The sequence below is a fragment of the Aedes albopictus genome, chromosome 1 (assembly GCF_035046485.1).
Source record: "Aedes albopictus strain Foshan chromosome 1, AalbF5, whole genome shotgun sequence".
Classification (NCBI taxonomy): domain Eukaryota; kingdom Metazoa; phylum Arthropoda; class Insecta; order Diptera; family Culicidae; genus Aedes; species Aedes albopictus.
Genome location: NC_085136.1, coordinates 282,071,175 through 282,089,565, shown reverse-complemented (window position 1 = coordinate 282,089,565; position 18,391 = coordinate 282,071,175). Strand labels below are relative to the sequence as shown.

The 18,391-nt window shown below is 44.7% G+C and overlaps 1 protein-coding gene across 1 annotated transcript in view; it reads left to right on the top strand.

The window, feature by feature from the left end:
* The window catches only part of LOC109621515 (myb-like protein AA), a 39,344-nt gene that overhangs the window by 18,811 nt on the left and 2,142 nt on the right, over window positions 1-18,391 (top strand). The window contains exons 2-4 of the mRNA XM_062846855.1: window positions 1,346-1,572; window positions 1,889-2,078; window positions 2,169-2,402. Coding sequence (XP_062702839.1) covers window positions 1,346-1,572; window positions 1,889-2,078; window positions 2,169-2,402 — 651 coding nt within the window. The remainder of the gene's footprint in view (window positions 1-1,345; window positions 1,573-1,888; window positions 2,079-2,168; window positions 2,403-18,391) is intronic.

Sequence of the window (18,391 nt, the reverse complement as noted above, 5' to 3'; positions counted from 1 at the left end):
GCTTTGGTTGCATAACTTTTGGGCATTATAATATAATATACATGAGTTGTACAGGGGATAGTCAAAATAATGGGGACAAATAAAATTTTCACTTTTCTCAAAATGTTCAACTAGCCGTAACTTTTTGAAAAGGGCATCAACTTATCTCAAATTTTTACTGTAAGTTTATGAACTAGTTGTGTATCAGTGGTTCAAATTTGGAATTGGAACGGATCAGGCTATGCTACACGAAGTTAGAAGGATTCTAGAAAAAAATAAATATCCGATAGCCAACTTTGCAATTAAATTTTGATCATTTATGACTTGTATAATGATCTTTGAAAAACGTTTGACTTAATTTGAAATTATCAATAAAAAAAAGTTATAACGATTTCATTTATTATATGTTTTGTTTAGTAAATTCATCTATTTTTCATATGCATCCCATTACTTTTTCATATTAATGCCGGCTATTTGATTGTTTTCCTTTGACATATAAATATATTCAAGTCAATTAGAGGGAATATAAATGAACTATAATAAACATCTCGAATTTTGTAATGATGATAAAGTTTTGGATAAATTGGTGTTATATTTAAAAAAAATAATATAATCGTTATAATTTTCTTTCGTGTTGAGAATGTTAAGGTTAGTCAAAAGTTTTTAATAGCTCATTATATAAGTCATAAACTGCCTATGATCGCATATCAGTCTCATATTTGCTGGGTTTCCTATTCATATGGGACAGTAATGCGATCATAGGCATTAAATGATCAAAATTTCATTGCATTCGTTTTGCTGAATCCGGAGATAACACAGCTCAAAGTTGACTATCGGATAATTATACCCTTTTCAAGAATCTTGCTAACTTTGTGTAGAATAGCTCGATATTTCCCAAATTTGGACCACTGATACACAGTTAGTTGATGAACTAATATTTGTAAGTAATATTTGAATATTTGATGCCTTTTTCGAAAAGTTACAGCTAATTAACCTTTTTTTTTCAAGTGAAAATTTTACCTGTCCCACTTATTTTGACTCTATATTTGTGTATATGTAGGGAAAAGAGAGAAAGTGGATAGAAAGATTCAAAGTAGGAGGAAAGGAACGGGCCAGGGATTGAACCCAGGACCTTCTGCATACGAATCAGAGACGGTAGTATGTGGGGATAGCCACTATACCACCAAGCCCGTCAGCCCCAGTAAGGACGTTAAACTAAGACGAAGAAGTGTTTGTTATGCAATGTTTCGTTATTCCACATCATTTTAATTTGTTTCGCATAATAATAAGATAAACAGATTTTATCTACTTCTTATCTAATATAATTCAATTTCTTTCATGTCTCTTTTCATCGCATTCATTACAGTACACACCATTGCTCCTATTCCTAGCGATAAGTGCAACATGCGCCGATTACCCACAATTCAAGCCGATGATCAGCGGAAGCTACTCGAAGCCCTCGTTGCTACATCCGATCTGGGCCTCCAAGCAGGCCGCCAGCCACGCTGCCCTGAAGCAGTACATGGTACAGTTGCGAAGCGGCTCTCGGTTGTCACCGGTAGCAGTTCGACCGGCGCCCGCTATGTTGATGAGGTTCATTACCGTGCAGTGTGATATAATGGAATAATAGATGATTACTGTCAGACTTTTATATTTCATGGATTTTTTTTAGAAAAAATACTTTAAACTTGTTGCTGTGCATGTAATACACTTTCTATCAGAATAATCACAAGTTTTTTAAATGTGAATCAATTATGTTTGGACCGCATTTAGATTACTGCTCTTATGATTATGTAATTCGCGATTTTAGAGCAACTACCTACATATAAAACGAAACGATCAGGTCTGACGGGAATCATCTATATGTATTCTCCTGCATTTAACGATCATTCCTTTCCTCCCATATCAGCCTCAAGCGCCCGGTTAAGTCCGTCTTCTCACCAACGTACCCCTTGCTGAAGCAGCCGCTGATCAAACGTCCGCTCATAGGATCGGCCGCCCAGTCACCATTCGTGCTGAATCTGAGTTTGAAACCCAAATTCCAGAGTTCGCCGCCGGGACCGAAAACGGGAGAAATTGTGTTCGAGAAACTGAAACCGGTAGGTACACCATAAGAATTAGATGACCATTTCCGGTGTCAAGATTGAGGACAAGTTCGCTAATAAGCCAACGTCTACGTCTCTAATCAGTTGATTCCGCAGTCGAGCAGTGGACGCTTGACTTCCCCCAAGGACGGAGCGATTCACACGATTCCGGCACCGAACCTGGCCGGTAGCAAAGTCAAACCGGTGCACCAGCTGAAGATTACCTCGTTCGAAGACAGCAACCACCTGGAGATCGATATCCAGAAGCCGACCAAGGCGACGTTCCCCGCCAAGAGCACGTTCGTCGCACCATCACCTACCTACGCAGCACTTTCGACGGTGAGTTTTTAGCCCTTATTTGGGTATATGTCGTCCACTAAAACATTAGATACCTTAGGGCAGATTCCTTTATCTCCGCCCAACACGTAGGTAAGCCCGGTAAGCCGGGTTTGCTTGGTGAAAGATGTGATTAAAGTAAGATAAAATAATAGTTGTACCAAAAATTCATAATCCCAGATTTTCAAAACAAAAAAGTGAAATTAATATTTCTTAGTCAGATGTTTATCATAAGTTAACAATCGTAGCTTTGTATGGTTCTAAGCATTTAAAACTACATTTAATCCTAGAACCTCCCATTTCTGGCCCTTTCGATGTCATTGCTTCGGCGGTTTGCCCTGACCACCGATTCGCGAGACCGTTTCATAGCTCGGTCTATGTTACGAACCTGTTGTTCGTAGATGCCAGCCTTGGCAGTGGACACCAGATCAGCGGGTTTCTTGAACGTCGCGATCGGCGAAACGGACGGTCTGCGAGCTGGGATGCCTCCGCTTGCCCGTCCCACGCTGGAAGACTGGGACGCGTTGGAACCCTGCGACATTAGAGGAGTCCAACGGGAGCCACTATGGCTACCGGAGCTTTGACTCATTGGAACCGTTGGACTAGCCGCTCGAACGTGAGCGGACATCCTCAACGAACTCATCTGACCACGTGGCAACATCGGACTGTTCGGTGATACCGCCAGCATACTAGGAGATTTCCGTTGCTCTCGTAGCTTCCTGATTAGCGCTTGCTCTTCCTTGACGGCCGAATTCAGCGATTCGTAGTGCTGCTTCAGCTTCTCGATGTTTTTCTTTTTGGTTTCATATTTCTGTAGTTTGATTTCCAACTGCCCCGCGATGTAGGTATCTAGTTTATCCCGCTGGAACTGGGCCACCTTGAGCGCTTTGGTCAGCAGTCTTTCCGCCGGAACGAAGTAATCTTTCAAATCGCCAGGAAGCGCATCCGGTCGGATTTCAACCGTACGACACGGAATTTTACAAACACAACACTGGCCCAGACTGGTGGCGCACTGGCGACAAAACATATGTCGGCAAGACGACAGCAACAGGGATTCCGTAGTCTTCGGACGCCGGAAGCAGACTTCACAAAAGGGACCCATTTTTTCTTATTTTTCAACGAAACCAAACTTCCGATATAAAGAACCGACAAAACACTAAAAATAGCTGTCATCGATTTGAGCGTGCGGGTGCATCATCAGCTGCTTCTGATCATCAGCTGATGATCCTATAGGATCCTATTGGATTCTGATTTCTGGTGACAGGCGGCCAGGGGTGTCACAATCGATAAAATCAGGGGTTCTCAGACCTTCTGCGAAGCGATGTACTAAAAGCCTGAGAGAGAGGAGACAGCCACGATGTTTAAGGTGAATATATAACGAAGCCACCCCTAGAATTTTCAAGAGCACAAATCTGAAAAACCAAATGATGGATTGTGATGAAAAGTTGATCGATTGGTCACCACCAGCGGGTGACCAATCGATCAACTTTTCAGCGTGGTAAGACATTTAGTTCTTCAGATTTGTGCTCTTGAAAATTCTAGGGGTGGCTTCGTTATATATTCACCTTAAGGCCCGAACGCAATGCCGACCGAAACGGAACGGGAACGGAATGCGGTTGTCAAATTTATTTTTGACTGCATGAAAACAGATCGGATTGCACGCAATGATAAAAACGCGGTAAAAATAGCGGTGTACTAAAAGTACTAAACCGCGTTTTTTTTTTGAAAATTTTCAAAATCTGCGGTTGCGGAATGCGGTAGCCGATGAGTTTTGTTTTTGTTTACATTTTGCTTGGATGGAATTTTGATTCTGAGGTATACGAATTTCGGGTGAAAGCTCATCGTTCCGAGAAAGTTATCGGAATCGAAAGCAGAAAATACCGGAAAAAAAGTTGATAAATTTTGAAGCATGCTAGTGAGTGGCTAGAGCAAAATTACTATTCCATGAGGGCACATCTGGTAGGCAATTCCAGAAAATACTAAAGACAGCTGAGAAAGATCAAGAGAAATCCTAGAGGCGAGCTGGAGAATTCGGTGGTAGTCAAATCAGAAGTGCTGTTACTTTGAGACATATGACAAAATCACGAAGGAAGTTTGCTAAAGAGTTTGTTATCTTGAAGAGATCCAGATTCTGAGAGGTATTAGAAAGCTGATTCACACAAAGCTGATTATTATAGCAACAAACTGATTTAGTAGCTAATGTTTGAATGGTCATTATGAGGAAACGCTGGGAATTATAGGAAACTGGAAATTCCGAGGGCAGCCACAATCGCGGAAGCTAGTTCGAGACAAACTTTCATAGCTCCCACCACTGAAGCTCCTCCAGAAATGTTTGCAGGAATTTCTTGAGGTATAATCAAATATTCCTTTAGTAGTTGACATGGAAATCCCACTAGCTCCGAGTTCCACGAAAACTCCTCCAGGAGTTTCCAAGAATTCCTCCAGGAGTTCCTCGGGACGTCCTCCAGAACTTCCTCAGGAATTCCCCGGGAATTCTCCCGGAATTTCACAAAAAGTTCCACGTGAATTCCTCCAGGAGTTCCTTAGTTCCTTGAAAATTTCTACAGCAGTTCTTCAGGAATTTCTCTAGAAGTTCCTCGGAAATTCCTCCAGGAGTTCCTCGAGAATTCCTCCTCCAGGAGTTCCTCGGGAACTCATCTAGCAGTACATCGGGAATTTCTCTAAAAGTTCTTGGCGAATTCTTCCAGGAGTTCTTCGGAAATTCCTCCAGAAGTTCGTCGAGAATTTCTCCTCCAGCAGTACCTTAGAAATTTCTCCTTCAGTAGTACCTCGGAAATTTCTCCAAAAGTTCCTTGGAAATTTCTACAGTTGTTTCTTGGTAATTCCTCCAGGAATTCGGGATTTCCTCTAAAACTGACAAACTGAATTCTTCAGGAGTTCTTCAAAGAGTTCCACGTGAATTCCTTCATGAGATCCTTGAGAATTCCTCGGGTATTCCTCCAGCAGTACTTCGGGAATTTCTTCAAAAGTTCCTCGAGAATTCCTCCTCCAGGAGTTCATGAGAAATTCCTCAAGAAGTTTCTCGGAAATTCCTCAAGAAGTTTCTCGGAAATTCCTCCAGGAGTTCCTCGGAAGTTCAAGGAGCTTCTCGAGAATTCCTCCAGGAAACTCATCCAGCAGTACTGCGGGAATTTCTCCAAAAGCTCCAGTAGCTCCACGGGAGTTCTACCAGGAGTTCCTCAGGAATTTCTGATCCCTGTAATTTTCCAGGAGTTATCTGTTAATGCATCCAGCAGTTCCCAGAATATTTCTCCAGGAGTTTATTGGGAATTCCTTCAAAAGGTTCATGGGAATTCCTTCAGAAATCCCAAAGATCCTCAAGGAGATCCTCGGAAATTTCTCCAAGAGGTCCTCGGAAATTTGTCCAGAAGTTCCATGGAAATTCCTCCAGGAGTTTCTCAGCAATTCCTCAAAGAGTTCCTCGGGAATTTCTCTAAGAATTTCCTAAAGAATTCTTCCTGAATTTCCTTGGGAAATTTTCCGGGAGTTGATCAAGACTTCCTCCAAAAGTTCTTGGAATTGTTCAAGGAAGTCCTCAGAAATTCCTCCGGGAGTTTCTTGAGAATTCTAGGAGTATTATTTGAGAATTCCTTGAATAGATCCTCGGAAATTCCTCCAGGAGTTCCTTGGGAATTCCTTCAGAAGTTCCATGGGAATTCCTTCAGGAGTTCCTTGCGAATTCCTCCAGGAGTTCCTTGGGAATTCTTCCTGGAGATCCTAGGAAATTGCTTCAGGAGCTCAACTAAAATTTCTGGAGGAATTCCCGGAGGAATTTCAGACGAACACCTGGAGCAATTCCCGAGAAAATTTCTCCTCGATATCCAGGAATCCGGGAGTTTCTCCGGGGAATCCTTCAGGAATTCCTCCGAAGATTCGGATTCTTCCAGAAAATCCTCCGTGTATTCCTCAGATATTCCTCCGAGAATTGCTCCAGGAATTTCTCCGGGAATTCCTCCGGGGATTTTTCCAGGGATTCCTCCGAAGATTTGTCCGGGGATTTCTCCAGAGATTCCTCCAGGATCCACCGGGGATTCCTTCAAGAGTCCACCGGGGATTCCTTCAGGAATTTCTCTGGGGATTCCTCTAGGGATTTCTTCGGGGTTTCGTCTGGAGATTCCTCCAGGAATTCCTCTTGAGATTACTCCAGGAATTTCTCCTGGGATTCCTCCAGGAATTCCTCCTGGGATTCCTCCAGGAATTGCTCCTGGGATTCCTTAAGAAACTCCTCCTGGGATTCCTCAAGGAATTCCTCCAGAAATACCGCCTGGGATTCCTCCAGGAATTTCTCCGGGGATTCATCCAGGAATTCCTCTTGGGATTCCCCCAGGAATTGCTCCGGGAATTTCTTCAGGATTTCCCTCGGGGATTTCCCCAGGAATTTCTCAGCAATTCCACCGGGGATTTCTCCAGGAATTCCACCGAGGATTTCTCCAGGGATTCCCCAGGAATTCCCCCGGGTACTTCTCCAGGAGTTCCTTGGGAATTCCTTCAGGAGTTCCTCGGGAATTCATCCAGCAGTGCTTCGGGAATTTCTCCAAAAGTTTCAGGCATTCCTCCGGGGATTTCTTCAGGAATTCCCCCGGGGATTTCTCCAGGAATTTCTCAGCAATTCCCCCGGGGACTTCACCAGGAACTCCTCCGGGGATTTCTCCAGGAATTCCTCCGGGGATTGCTCCAGGAATCCTTATGGGGATTACTCCAGAAATTCCTCCGGGGATTCTTCAGGGAATTCCTCCGGGGATTCCTCCTGGAATTTCTATAGGAATTCCTCCGGGGATTCCTCCAGGAATTCCTCCTGGGATTCCTCCACGAATTCCTCCGAGGATTGCTCCAAGAATTCTTCAGGGGATTCCTCCAGAAATTCCTCCGGGGATTCCTCCAGCAATTCCTTCGGGGATTCCTCCAGGGGTTCCTCCAGGAATTCCTCCGGGGATTCCTCCAGAAATTCCTATGGGAATTCCTCCTAGGATTCCTCCAGCAATTCCTTCGAGGATTCCTCCAGGAATTTCTCCTGGGATTCCTCCTGGAATTCCTCCAGGGATTGCTCCAAGAATTCTTCCGGGGATTCTTCCAGATATTCCTACGGGGATTGCTTCAGCAATTCCTCCAGGAATTCCTCCAGGGATTCCTTCAGGAATTCCTATGGGACTTCCTCCGGAGATGCCTCCAGCAATTCCTCCGGGGATTGCTCCAGGAATTCCTATGGGAATTCCTGCGGGGATTCCTCCAGGAATTTCTCCGGGGATTCCTCAAGGAATTCCTCCTGGGATTCCTCCAGGAATTCCTACGGGGATTGCTCCAAGAATTCTTCCGGGGATTCCTCCAGAAATCCTCCGGGGATTCCTCCAGCAATTCCTCCGGGGATTCCTCCAGGAAATTCTCCGGGGATTCCTCAAGGAATTCCTCCGGGGATTCCTCCAGAAATTCCTCCGGGGATTCCTCCAGGAATACCTGCGGAGACTCTTTCGGGAATTCCTCCAGGGATTTCTCCAGGAATTCCTATGGGAATTCCTCCGGGGATTCCTCCGAGGATTCCTCCAGAAATTCATCCCGGGATTCCTCCTGGAATTCCTATGGGAATTCCTCCGGGGAGTCCTCCAGAAATTCCTCCTGGGATTCCTCCAGGAATTCCTCCGGAGATTGCTCCAAGAATTCTTCCGGGGATTCCTCCAGATATTCCTCCGGAGATTCCTCCAGGAATTCCTCCGGATATTCCTCCAAGAATTCCTCCAGGAATTCCTCCGGAGATTCCTCCGGGAACCCTGAAAGAATTTCTGGAGGAATCCCTGCAAGAATTCCTGGAGAAATCGCTGCAAAAAATCCTGGAGGAATCCCTGAAAGAATTCCTGGAGGAATTCCTTAAAGAATTCCTGGAGAAATTCTTGAAAGAATTCCTGAAGGAATTCCTGAGAAAATTCCTAGAGGAATTCCTGAAAGGATTCCTAGAGAAATTCCTGAAAGAATTCCTAGAGAAATTCCTGCAAGAATTCCTAGAGAAATTCTTGAAAGAATTCCTAGAGGAATTCCTGAAAGAATTCCTAGAGGAATTCCTGGAAGACTTCCTAGAGGAATTCCTGAAATAAATTCCTGGAGGAATCCCTGAAAGAATTCCTGGAGGAAATCTCTGAAAGAATTCCTGGAAAAATCCTTGAAAAAATTCTTTGAGGAATTCCTGAAAAAATTCCTGGAGAAATCCCTGAAAAAAATCCTGGAGGAATCCCTGAAAGAATTCCTGGAGGAATTCCTTAAAGATTTCCTGGAGGAATTCCTCAAAGAATTCCTGGAGGAAATCCTTAAAAAATTCCTGGAGAAATCGCTGAAAAGAATCCTGGAGGAATCCCTGAAAGAATCCCTGAAAGAATTCCTGGAGAAATCCCTGCAAAAAATCCTGGAGGAATCCCTGAAAGAATTCCTGGAGGAATCCCTGAAAGAATTCCTGGAGGAATTCCTTAAAGAATTCCTGCAGGAATTTCTTAAAGAATTCCTGCAGGAATTTCTTGAAGAATTCCTGGAGTAATTCCTGAAAGAGTTCCTTGAGGAAATCCTGAAAGAATTCCTGGACGAATTCCTGAAAGAATTCCTAGAGGAATTCCTGAAAGAGTTCCTTGAGGAAATCCTGAAATAATTCCTGGACGAATTCATGAAAGAATTCTTGGAGGAATTCCTGGAAGAATTCCTGAAGGAATTCCTGGAAGAATTCCTGGATGAATTCCTGGAAGAATTCTTGGAGGAATCCCTGAAAGAATTCCTGAAGGAAATCCAAGAATGAATTCCTGGAGAAATCCCTGAAAAAAATCTTGGAGAAATCCCTGAAAGAATTTGTGGAGGAATCCTTCAAAGAATTCCTGGAGAAATCCCTGAAAAAATTCCTGGAGGAATCCCTGAAAGAATTCCTGGAGGAATCCCTGGAGGAATCCCTGGAAGAATTCCTGGAGGAATTCCTGGTAGAATTCCTGGAGGAATTCCTTAAAGAATTCCTGGAGGAATTCCTTAAAGAATTCATGGAGGAATTCCAGAAAGAATTTCTGGGGGAATTCCTGAAAGAATTCCTGGAGGAATTCTTGGAAGAATCCCAACTAACAATTACTCTTTTTACAAGCACCTTTACGACGAATTAATTCAGCATGGTGCTGAATAACATTTGGATAATTTTCAGGCACAACTTTTGTTCGGGTTTTGTTCACACAAATTTGGAGAAACAATAAAGCATAGTGTTGTGTACCAACTGAACTGTTTGTTGTTTAAAACATTTTACAAACTGATAGTAAAGCTGTTATTCAGCTACTGCAAAAATGATTTAAAAAAAATAAAATGCAAAAATTTTTGATTTCTACGAGAGTTTCGGATTGACACTTTATGCTATGAACAACTATTGTGAAATAATAACTACAAATACATTTACCTAAAATCAAGATTCGAACTCGAGACCCATCGATTGCCAGCCGCTTGCCTTCCTATCTACGCCATCCTAGAGATGATGAATTGACGCGCTCAAATCAAAACATAAACTTCCCGTGGTTGTATATTGATTACACTTTGACTCCTATTCAGCAGTGGTGAATAATGTTCTGTTTATGGTTAACAACTGAAGAACACGTTAATTCAGCTGCTGTTCAGTAAAAAACACGTGTTTTTCATCCTGTACACTGATTTGAAGTATGATGAAACGAAAGCGCTTATTTGACTTGTGAAAAACACATTGTACAGATACATGTTCTAATTTTTGCATGTACTTGACAAGAAGCAGAAAAAGGTCTTGTTAAACTATTTTGTAAAGAAATAACTACAAGTCGAATAAAAAATATTATTAAACGCTTGAAAAGTGTTTAAATTTATAATTGTTGATACCGATACGAAAGGTTGAACATTGGCTACTTTTTCAATTGAAAAAACATTTGTACAGTAATGTGTACAGCATAATTTTAGTTCAGCTATCATTACTATTATAAAGCAACAATTCAGCATGCATGCTGGTTTGCGGCTTGCGATTGTTAGTTGGGATTCCTGGAGAAATCCCTGAAAAATATCCTGGAGGAATCCCTGAAAGAATTCTTGGAGGAATTCCTTAAAGAATTCCTGGAGTAATTCCTGAAAGAATTCCTGGAGGAATTCCTTAAAGAATTCCTGGAGGAATTTCTTAAATAATTCCTGGAGGAATTCCTTGAAGAATTCCTAGAGGAATTCCTGGAGGAATTCTTGAAAGAATTCCTGAAGGAATTCCTAAAAGAATTCCTAGACTTAGAGGAATTCCTGAAAGAGTTCCTAGACGAATTCCTGAAAGAGTTCCTAGACGAATTCCTTAAAGAGTTCCTAGAGAAATTCCTGAAAGAATTCCTGAAGGAATCCCCGAAAGAATTCCTGGTAGAATTCCTTGAGGAATTCCTGGAAAAATTACTGGTAGAATTCCTGGAGAAATCCTTGAAAAAAATCCTGGAGGAATCCCTGAAAGAATTCCTGGGGGAATCACTGAAAGAATTCCTGGAGAAATCCCTGAATAAAATCCTGCCGGAAATCACGAAGGACTTCCTGGAGGAATCCCCGAAGGACTTCCTGGAGGAATCCCCGAAGGACTTCCTGGAGGAATCCCCGAAGGACTTCCTGGAGGAATCCCCGAAGGACTTCCTGGAGGAATCCCCGAAGGACTTCCTGGAGGAATCCCCGAAGGACTTCCTGGAGGAATCCCCGAAGGACTTCCTGGAGGAATCCCCGAAGGACTTCCTGGAGGAATCCCCGAAGGACTTCCTGGAGGAATCCCCGAAGGACTTCCTGGAGGAATCCCCGAAGGACTTCCTGGAGGAATCCCCGAAGGACTTCCTGGAGGAATCCCCGAAGGACTTCCTGGAGGAATCCCCGAAGGACTTCCTGGAGGAATCCCCGAAGGACTTCCTGGAGGAATCCCCGAAGGACTTCCTGGAGGAATCCCCGAAGGACTTCCTGGAGGAATCCCCGAAGGACTTCCTGGAGGAATCCCCGAAGGACTTCCTGGAGGAATCCCCGAAGGACTTCCTGGAGGAATCCCCGAAGGACTTCCTGGAGGAATCCCCGAAGGACTTCCTGGAGGAATCCCCGAAGGACTTCCTGGAGGAATCCCCGAAGGACTTCCTGGAGGAATCCCCGAAGGACTTTCTGGAGGAATCCCCGAAGGCCTTCCTGGAGGTATTTTCGTAGAATACTTTGAGGAATTTCCGAGAAACTCCTGTGGATGTTCTTGAGGAACTCCTGGGGGAATTCCCGTGCAATTTCTTTAAGTATTCCCGAGGAACTGAAGATATGAAGGATCTCCTGAAGGAATTCCTATGAAATTATCGGAGGCATTCCCAATGAACTCCTGGAGGAATTTCCTGAGAAATCCTGGATGCATTGACAGGTAACTCCTGGGTAAAATGGCAGGGAACACCTCCAGAAATTTTCTAGGAAATCTTTGAGAAATTCCCGAGGAAACTTCCTGGAGGTATTTTCGTAAAATACTTGGAGGAATTTCCGAGAAACTCCTGTGGATGTTCTTGAGGAACTCCTGGGGGAATTCCCGTGCAATTTCTTTAAGTATTCCCGAGGAACTCCTGAAGATATGAAGGATCTCCTGAAGGAATTGCTATGAAATTCTCGGAGGCATTCCCAATGAACTCCTGGAGGAATTTCCTGAGAAATCCTGGATGCATTGACAGGTAACTCCTGGGAAAAATGGCAGAGAACACCTCCAGAAATTTTCTAGGAACTCTTCGAGAAATTCCCGAGGAAATCCTGGTGGAACTCCCGTGGAGCTTCTGGAGGAACTGTAAGAACTCCTGGAGGAATGCTCGATTAACTCCAGGGAAATTTCCGAAGGACTCATGAAGAAATTCCCAAACAACAACAAGTAGAATTCTCGAGAATCTCCTGGAGAAATTCCTGAGAGGAATTCCCAAGGAACTACTGGAGAAATTTTGAAGGAATTCCCAAGAAAATCGTGGTGGAATTAACGAGGAACTCTCAAAAGACTTTCCAAGAAATTTATGGAGGTGTTTCCGATAAACTTCTGGAGCCACTTCCATGGAACTCCTGGAAGAATTTCCGAGAGCTCATGAAGATATTCTCAAGGAAACAATGGAGAAATTCCCGAGGAACTGCTGGAGGAATTCTCGATGGAGAAATTCCCGAGGAATTCCTGAGAAACTTTTGGAAGAACTCCTGGAGGAACTCCCGAAGAACTCCTGGAGATATTCCCGAGGATCTCCTGCAGAAATATCTGGGAAAGTCCTGGAGGAGTTTCTTGGGAACTCCTGGAAGAATTCCCTAGCAACTTCTGTAAGAAAATGCCGAGAAAATGTTAGAGAAATTCTCGAGGAAGACCTGGAGGAATTCCAAAGAAACTCATTGAAAAAATGCCGATTAATTCCTGGAGAAATTCTCAAGAAACTCCTGCAGAAAATTTCGAGGAATTCCTGCTGGAATTCCCGTGGAGCTACTGGAAGTACTTCTGAGGAATTCCTGGAGGATCAACTACCGGATTTTCCTTGAAATTTCTAGATGTACTCCCGATGCAACCCCGCCTTCCGGAAACTTTTGATTTCTTCAAATGAAACCTGATCTATATTTTGGCGCTATGTTCCAGCTTTTCCCAGCTTTTTCTCTAGATTCATTAGCCTGCTTCCAGAATCACCTATTTCTTTCTTGTATTGGTCTCGGTATTGGTACTGGAGATCCTCCCCGGAATTAAAAACCTTTCCGAAAATTTGCTTCGTCCCGGAATCATAAACATTCTCAGAGAACTGATGTTGTTTTGAAAAAATCCGCAAAAAAAAACCGCACTCATTGCGTTTTGCCGCAGCGGCACCGCCGCGGAATTTTTTTTTTAGTACGAACCGCATTCCGTTGCCGCATTCCGCATTCTGTTCCCGTTCCGTTTCGGTCGGCATTGCGTTCGGGCCTTAAGCGGCCATTCGCTCGTTGCAAACCCGCTCGTTGCAACGCTTTTTAGTTGCAAATCCGCTAATTGCAAAATTTGACAAGCTTTTGCAACTTAAAAGCAATCAAGTATTAAATTTGTGCTGTCAGTAATGCTGGCGGTGCATTTCGATGCACTTTAGTGTCAAAATGACGTTAGAATTAGCGAATGGCATTCGCTCGTTGCAATGTAAACATGTTGCAACGAGCGAACGGCCGCTGTATCAGGTGAAAATTGTTGACAATTCAGAGGCAGAAAACTGAAATTTTGGCTGCTATGATGCTCGGCAAGATCCGAGATAGATGAATTATCCCTCATCAGAGCGTAAAAGCCTGGATAGAAAATTAGCTCCTGTTGAGGATCTAGCAATCGTTGAATCATAGATCACAGCAACCATCGATATGAAACGTCCAACTTTTTCTGTTCATTCCTATCATAACCGTCATTCTTATCACACGTTCAAATAAAACCATTCAAACGTTATCGTCGTTTATCTTTTCCTGGCTTTGAAGAAGTACGGACCTCGACAGGTTATGGGTGACAAGCAGAAAGAAGTATCCGTCCACGGAATTCCACAATTCTCGGGAAGCGGCTACGATACTTGGAAGTTCCGCGTACAAGTGTTCCTCGAAGCCTCGAAAGTTTGGGACGCTGTGGTGAAGGATGTTCCAGCGGACGCCGGAGAAGCAGACAAGTTTAGGGACATGGACTGCAAGGCGAAGTCCCTGCTGGTGAGCTTGATTTCGGACGAATATCTTGGATGTATCCGCGACAAGTCTACGACCAAGGAAATGTGGAAAGTTCTGGAAGATACATTTGCCAAGAAGTCGGCCGGGAAGCAAACGGTGATCAGGAAGCAGATAGCGCGTCTTCAGTTGAAGGAAGGGACATCGTTGCGCGCCCACCTTCTGAAGTTCGAAGATCTCATTCGGCAGCTCCGAGTAGCTGGTTCAAGACTTGAAGAAAGCGACGTTTGTGCTGCATTAAGCTTGACTCTTCCGGAATCGTATGACCCCTTGATGACGGCCCTGGAGAACTTGCCAGAAAACGAATTAACCTACGAGCTGATGAAGACCCGATTGCTGAGCGACGAATCAAAACGATTGGATCGGATGCACAGTTACGATGAAACCCCTACTGCATTTGCTGGTGACCATCGGGACCATCGGAAGAAGCAAGGAAGCGACAAGTTCAACGGAAAATGCCATGCCTATGGCAAACGCGGCCACATGAAGAAGGATTGCCGGAAGAAGACCAACGCCAACGTCGCCACCGGATCAAGATCAGTAGTTTTCATGGCGGACAGTGCAGCAAGTATGAAGAAAAACGGTGAGAAACTTGAATTCCTGCTGGACTCAGGAGCCAGCGACCATATGGTAAACTCGAAGCGGCATTTTTCATCCATTGGAGAATTGAAACAACCAGTATACATCGACGTAGCGAAGAACGGAGAATCCCTAGTTGCCAAGGAAGCAGGTGTCATCAGTGGAATGAGCAACCGTGGCGTTCGGATGCAAGCCCAAGATGTCCTGTACGTTCCGACCCTCAGGGAGAATCTCATGTCGGTGAAGAAGCTCACCAAGGCTGGCGTACAAGTACTCTTCAACGAGAAGGTTGTGACGCTCAAGATGAATGATGAAGTGATCGGGACGGCATTTTTGCGAGGTAACCTCTACGTACTGGAACTATCGGTGGAACGGGGAAGCGCAAGCTTGGCTGAAGTGGACAGCGCCACGCTCTGGCATCGTCGTCTTGGTCATATCAGTGACACTGGAATGGCAACTCTGGTGCGCGAGAAGTTGGCCCGCGATGTTCGTTTCAAGCCGGAGAAGATCCAGTTCTGCGACGTGTGTGTCCTGGGGAAGCACAGCCGGGAGCCGTTCAACGGAACGAGGGACAGGGCAGCTCGTCCTTTGGAACGAATCCACTCGGACGTGTGTGGACCAATCGACCCGCCATCTTGGGAAGGACATCGCTACTTTGTAACATTCATCGATGATTATTCCCATTTTGCTGTGGTGTACCCGTTACGGAGAAAATCGGAAGTCTTTGAAACATTTCGGGAATTCGAAGCGATGGCTACAGCGGCGTGCGGAACGAAGATCTCCAAACTCACCGTGGACCAGGGACGAGAGTACTGCTCGAATAACCAGAAGAAATACTACAAAGCGATGGGAATCCAGGTCGAGCCGACGGTAGCCTATTCACCCCAACAAAATGGGGTTGCGGAACGATTCAACAGGACGCTAATCGAAAAGGTACGAACGATGCTGATTGGGTCCAAGGCTCCGAAGTCGTTGTGGAGTGAAGCTTTGCTGTCGGCCGTGTTCATTGTGAATCGAAGCCCAACTTCTGCAGTACCAAGGAACGTAACACCAGCTGAACTTTGGTATAGGAAGAAGCCAAGCCTGGAGAAGCTACGTGTTTTTGGTTGTCAAGCGTTCGCATGGATACCGAATCAACACAGGAAGAAACTTGACGCGAAGAGTCGCCAATTGTTCATGGTCGGATACGCGCCCAATGGCTACAGGCTGTGGGACAAGGATGCTAGAAAAATCGTAATCGCTCGTGACGTCAAGTTTAACGAAAACTGTTTTCCATGGACCAAAGAGAATACCATTGAAGAAAGGCTAGTCGTACCCGTAATCTATGAGCATGAGGGGGAAGAGCACACCGAACCAGCCGTTGAAGATGCCATTCAAGTAGGACCTGATGACGATGATGCTCAAGATGACGATGATGTTCAAGTCCCTCCCGGAAACGATTATGCGGATGCATCGGATCCAGATGACTCTGCGCTCCCTTCGCACTCAGATCTGGACTTGTCTTCTGGCCCTAGTGGCGAGCAGTCCACGAGGCGCAGCGAACGGGAGCGCCGTTTTCCCGGTAAGTTCCTAAATTATCTTACTGGATTTAAAGCCGATGCTGTTAGCCCTCCTTCCTTATCAGATGTGCCCGATACGTACAACGAGATCAGCGCTCGTGATGACCGTGACCGGTGGTACCAGGCGGTGCATGACGAATTGAACTCCATGAGGACCAACAATGTATGGAAACTGGTAGCGTGTCCGGCCGGTGTGAAGCCACTGAAATCAAAATGGGTTTTCCGATTGAAGCAAAACGAGACAGGACAGCAAGTTCGATACAAGGCGAGACTAGTGGTCAAAGGCTTCCTACAACGTCCGGGGATTGATTTCGAAGATACATTTGCACCAGTAGCCAAGCTGTCCACCGTTCGCGTAATTCTGGCTGTTGCTGTTAATCAAGGTTTTCATCTGCACACGATGGATGTCAAAACGGCTTTTCTCCATGGAGTGCTGAAAGAGGATCTCTATATGGAAGTACCGCAAGGCGTAAAAGCAAGTCCAGGCCACGTATGCAAGCTTCAGAGGTCGCTGTATGGCCTGAAACAAGCACCACGATGCTGGAATGACAAGTTCAACTCCACACTGCTGAAACTAGGATTCCGAAGATCAAATCATGACTACTGTCTCTATGTATCCACAACTGAAGGCGACGAAGTCTACTTGGTGCTTTACGTAGATGATCTGCTTATAGCAGGCAGGAATATTCGGACCATCGAGAAGCTGAAGCGCCGTCTGTCGGAGGAATTCGAAATGACCGACTGCGGTGAAGCAAAGTTTTTCCTGGGAATGCGATTGGAATACAACCGACGCGATGGAGAACTGAAGCTGTCTCAGGAGGCTGCTGCCGTGAAAATCCTGGAGAAGTTCGGAATGGCCGAATGTAATCCCAGCAAAAACCCAATGGAGAAAGGTCTTCAATTAAGCCGTGACGGAAACCGTACTTCTCAGCCATACAGGGAATCTTTAGGCAGCCTGATGTATCAAATGTTATGCGTTCGACCCGATTTGTGTTACCCAGTTGGCTACATGGGAAGGTTCCAACAGTCACCAACGGAGGACCACTGGCAGGCGTTGAAGCGGATTATGCGATATCTGAAAGGTACAACGACTATGGGATTAGTTTTCAAGAGACACGAAGATAGCAGACCACTCGTAGGATTTGTGGACGCTGACTGGGCTTCAGATTCAGAAGATCGAAAATCAGTAACCGGATTCCTGTTCAAAGTGTTCGGTTCAACGGTATCCTGGGCAAGTCGGAAACAATCAACAGTTTCAATGTCCTCGAGTGAAGCGGAATATGTTGCACTGAGTGCTGCTGTTTCAGAAGGAGTCTGGTTGGCCGGCGTACTGGAAGACCTCAAGTGCAAACCATCGACAGCCCCTGTGATCATCTTCGAAGATAACCGAGGCTGCATTGGATTGGCAAAGAATGCTGAGTCGAAACGGATCAAACACCTCGATATCAAGCATCACTTCATCAAGGACCACGTAGCTGCCGGTACCATCAAAATTGAACCAATCAGCTCCGCCGAGCAGCAAGCTGACCTTCTAACTAAGGCTTTGGATGTTTCCAGATTTCAGTATCTTAGAAATAGCATCGGAGTCACCGATTGAGAGGGGGTGTTGAGGATCTAGCAATCGTTGAATCATAGATCACAGCAACCATCGATATGAAACGTCCAACTTTTTCTGTTCATTCCTATCATAACCGTCATTCTTATCACACGTTCAAATAAAACCATTCAAACGTTATCGTCGTTTATCTTTTCCTGGCTTTGAAGAAGTACGGACCTCGACAGCTCCGCCAAAGAAACCAATTAACAAAACGTTTCTCAAACGCCGACGACAAAGTTTTATTTTCTATCTTTACGTTTATAAATGCCAATTTCTCATGTAAAAAGTATGCATTCCTCGATAGTATTACACCTTATTAAATCAATCGCCCATTTACAAACTATGTACAATGAAGACAGTACGAATTTTGAGCTACAAATTTGCACCATGGAACACCTTTTTCATACCTATTTTCCCAAGCATTTGCCTCTACCTACTGCTATGGCAATGCCAACGTCTCATTAGGTTGCTCGACGTAGCGCAAAATCACATCCATAAACTACCTACTAGCTCTATGCTCAAACCGATTTAATAGCCTGCAAAGAAAGTGAAACATGAATGTGCCG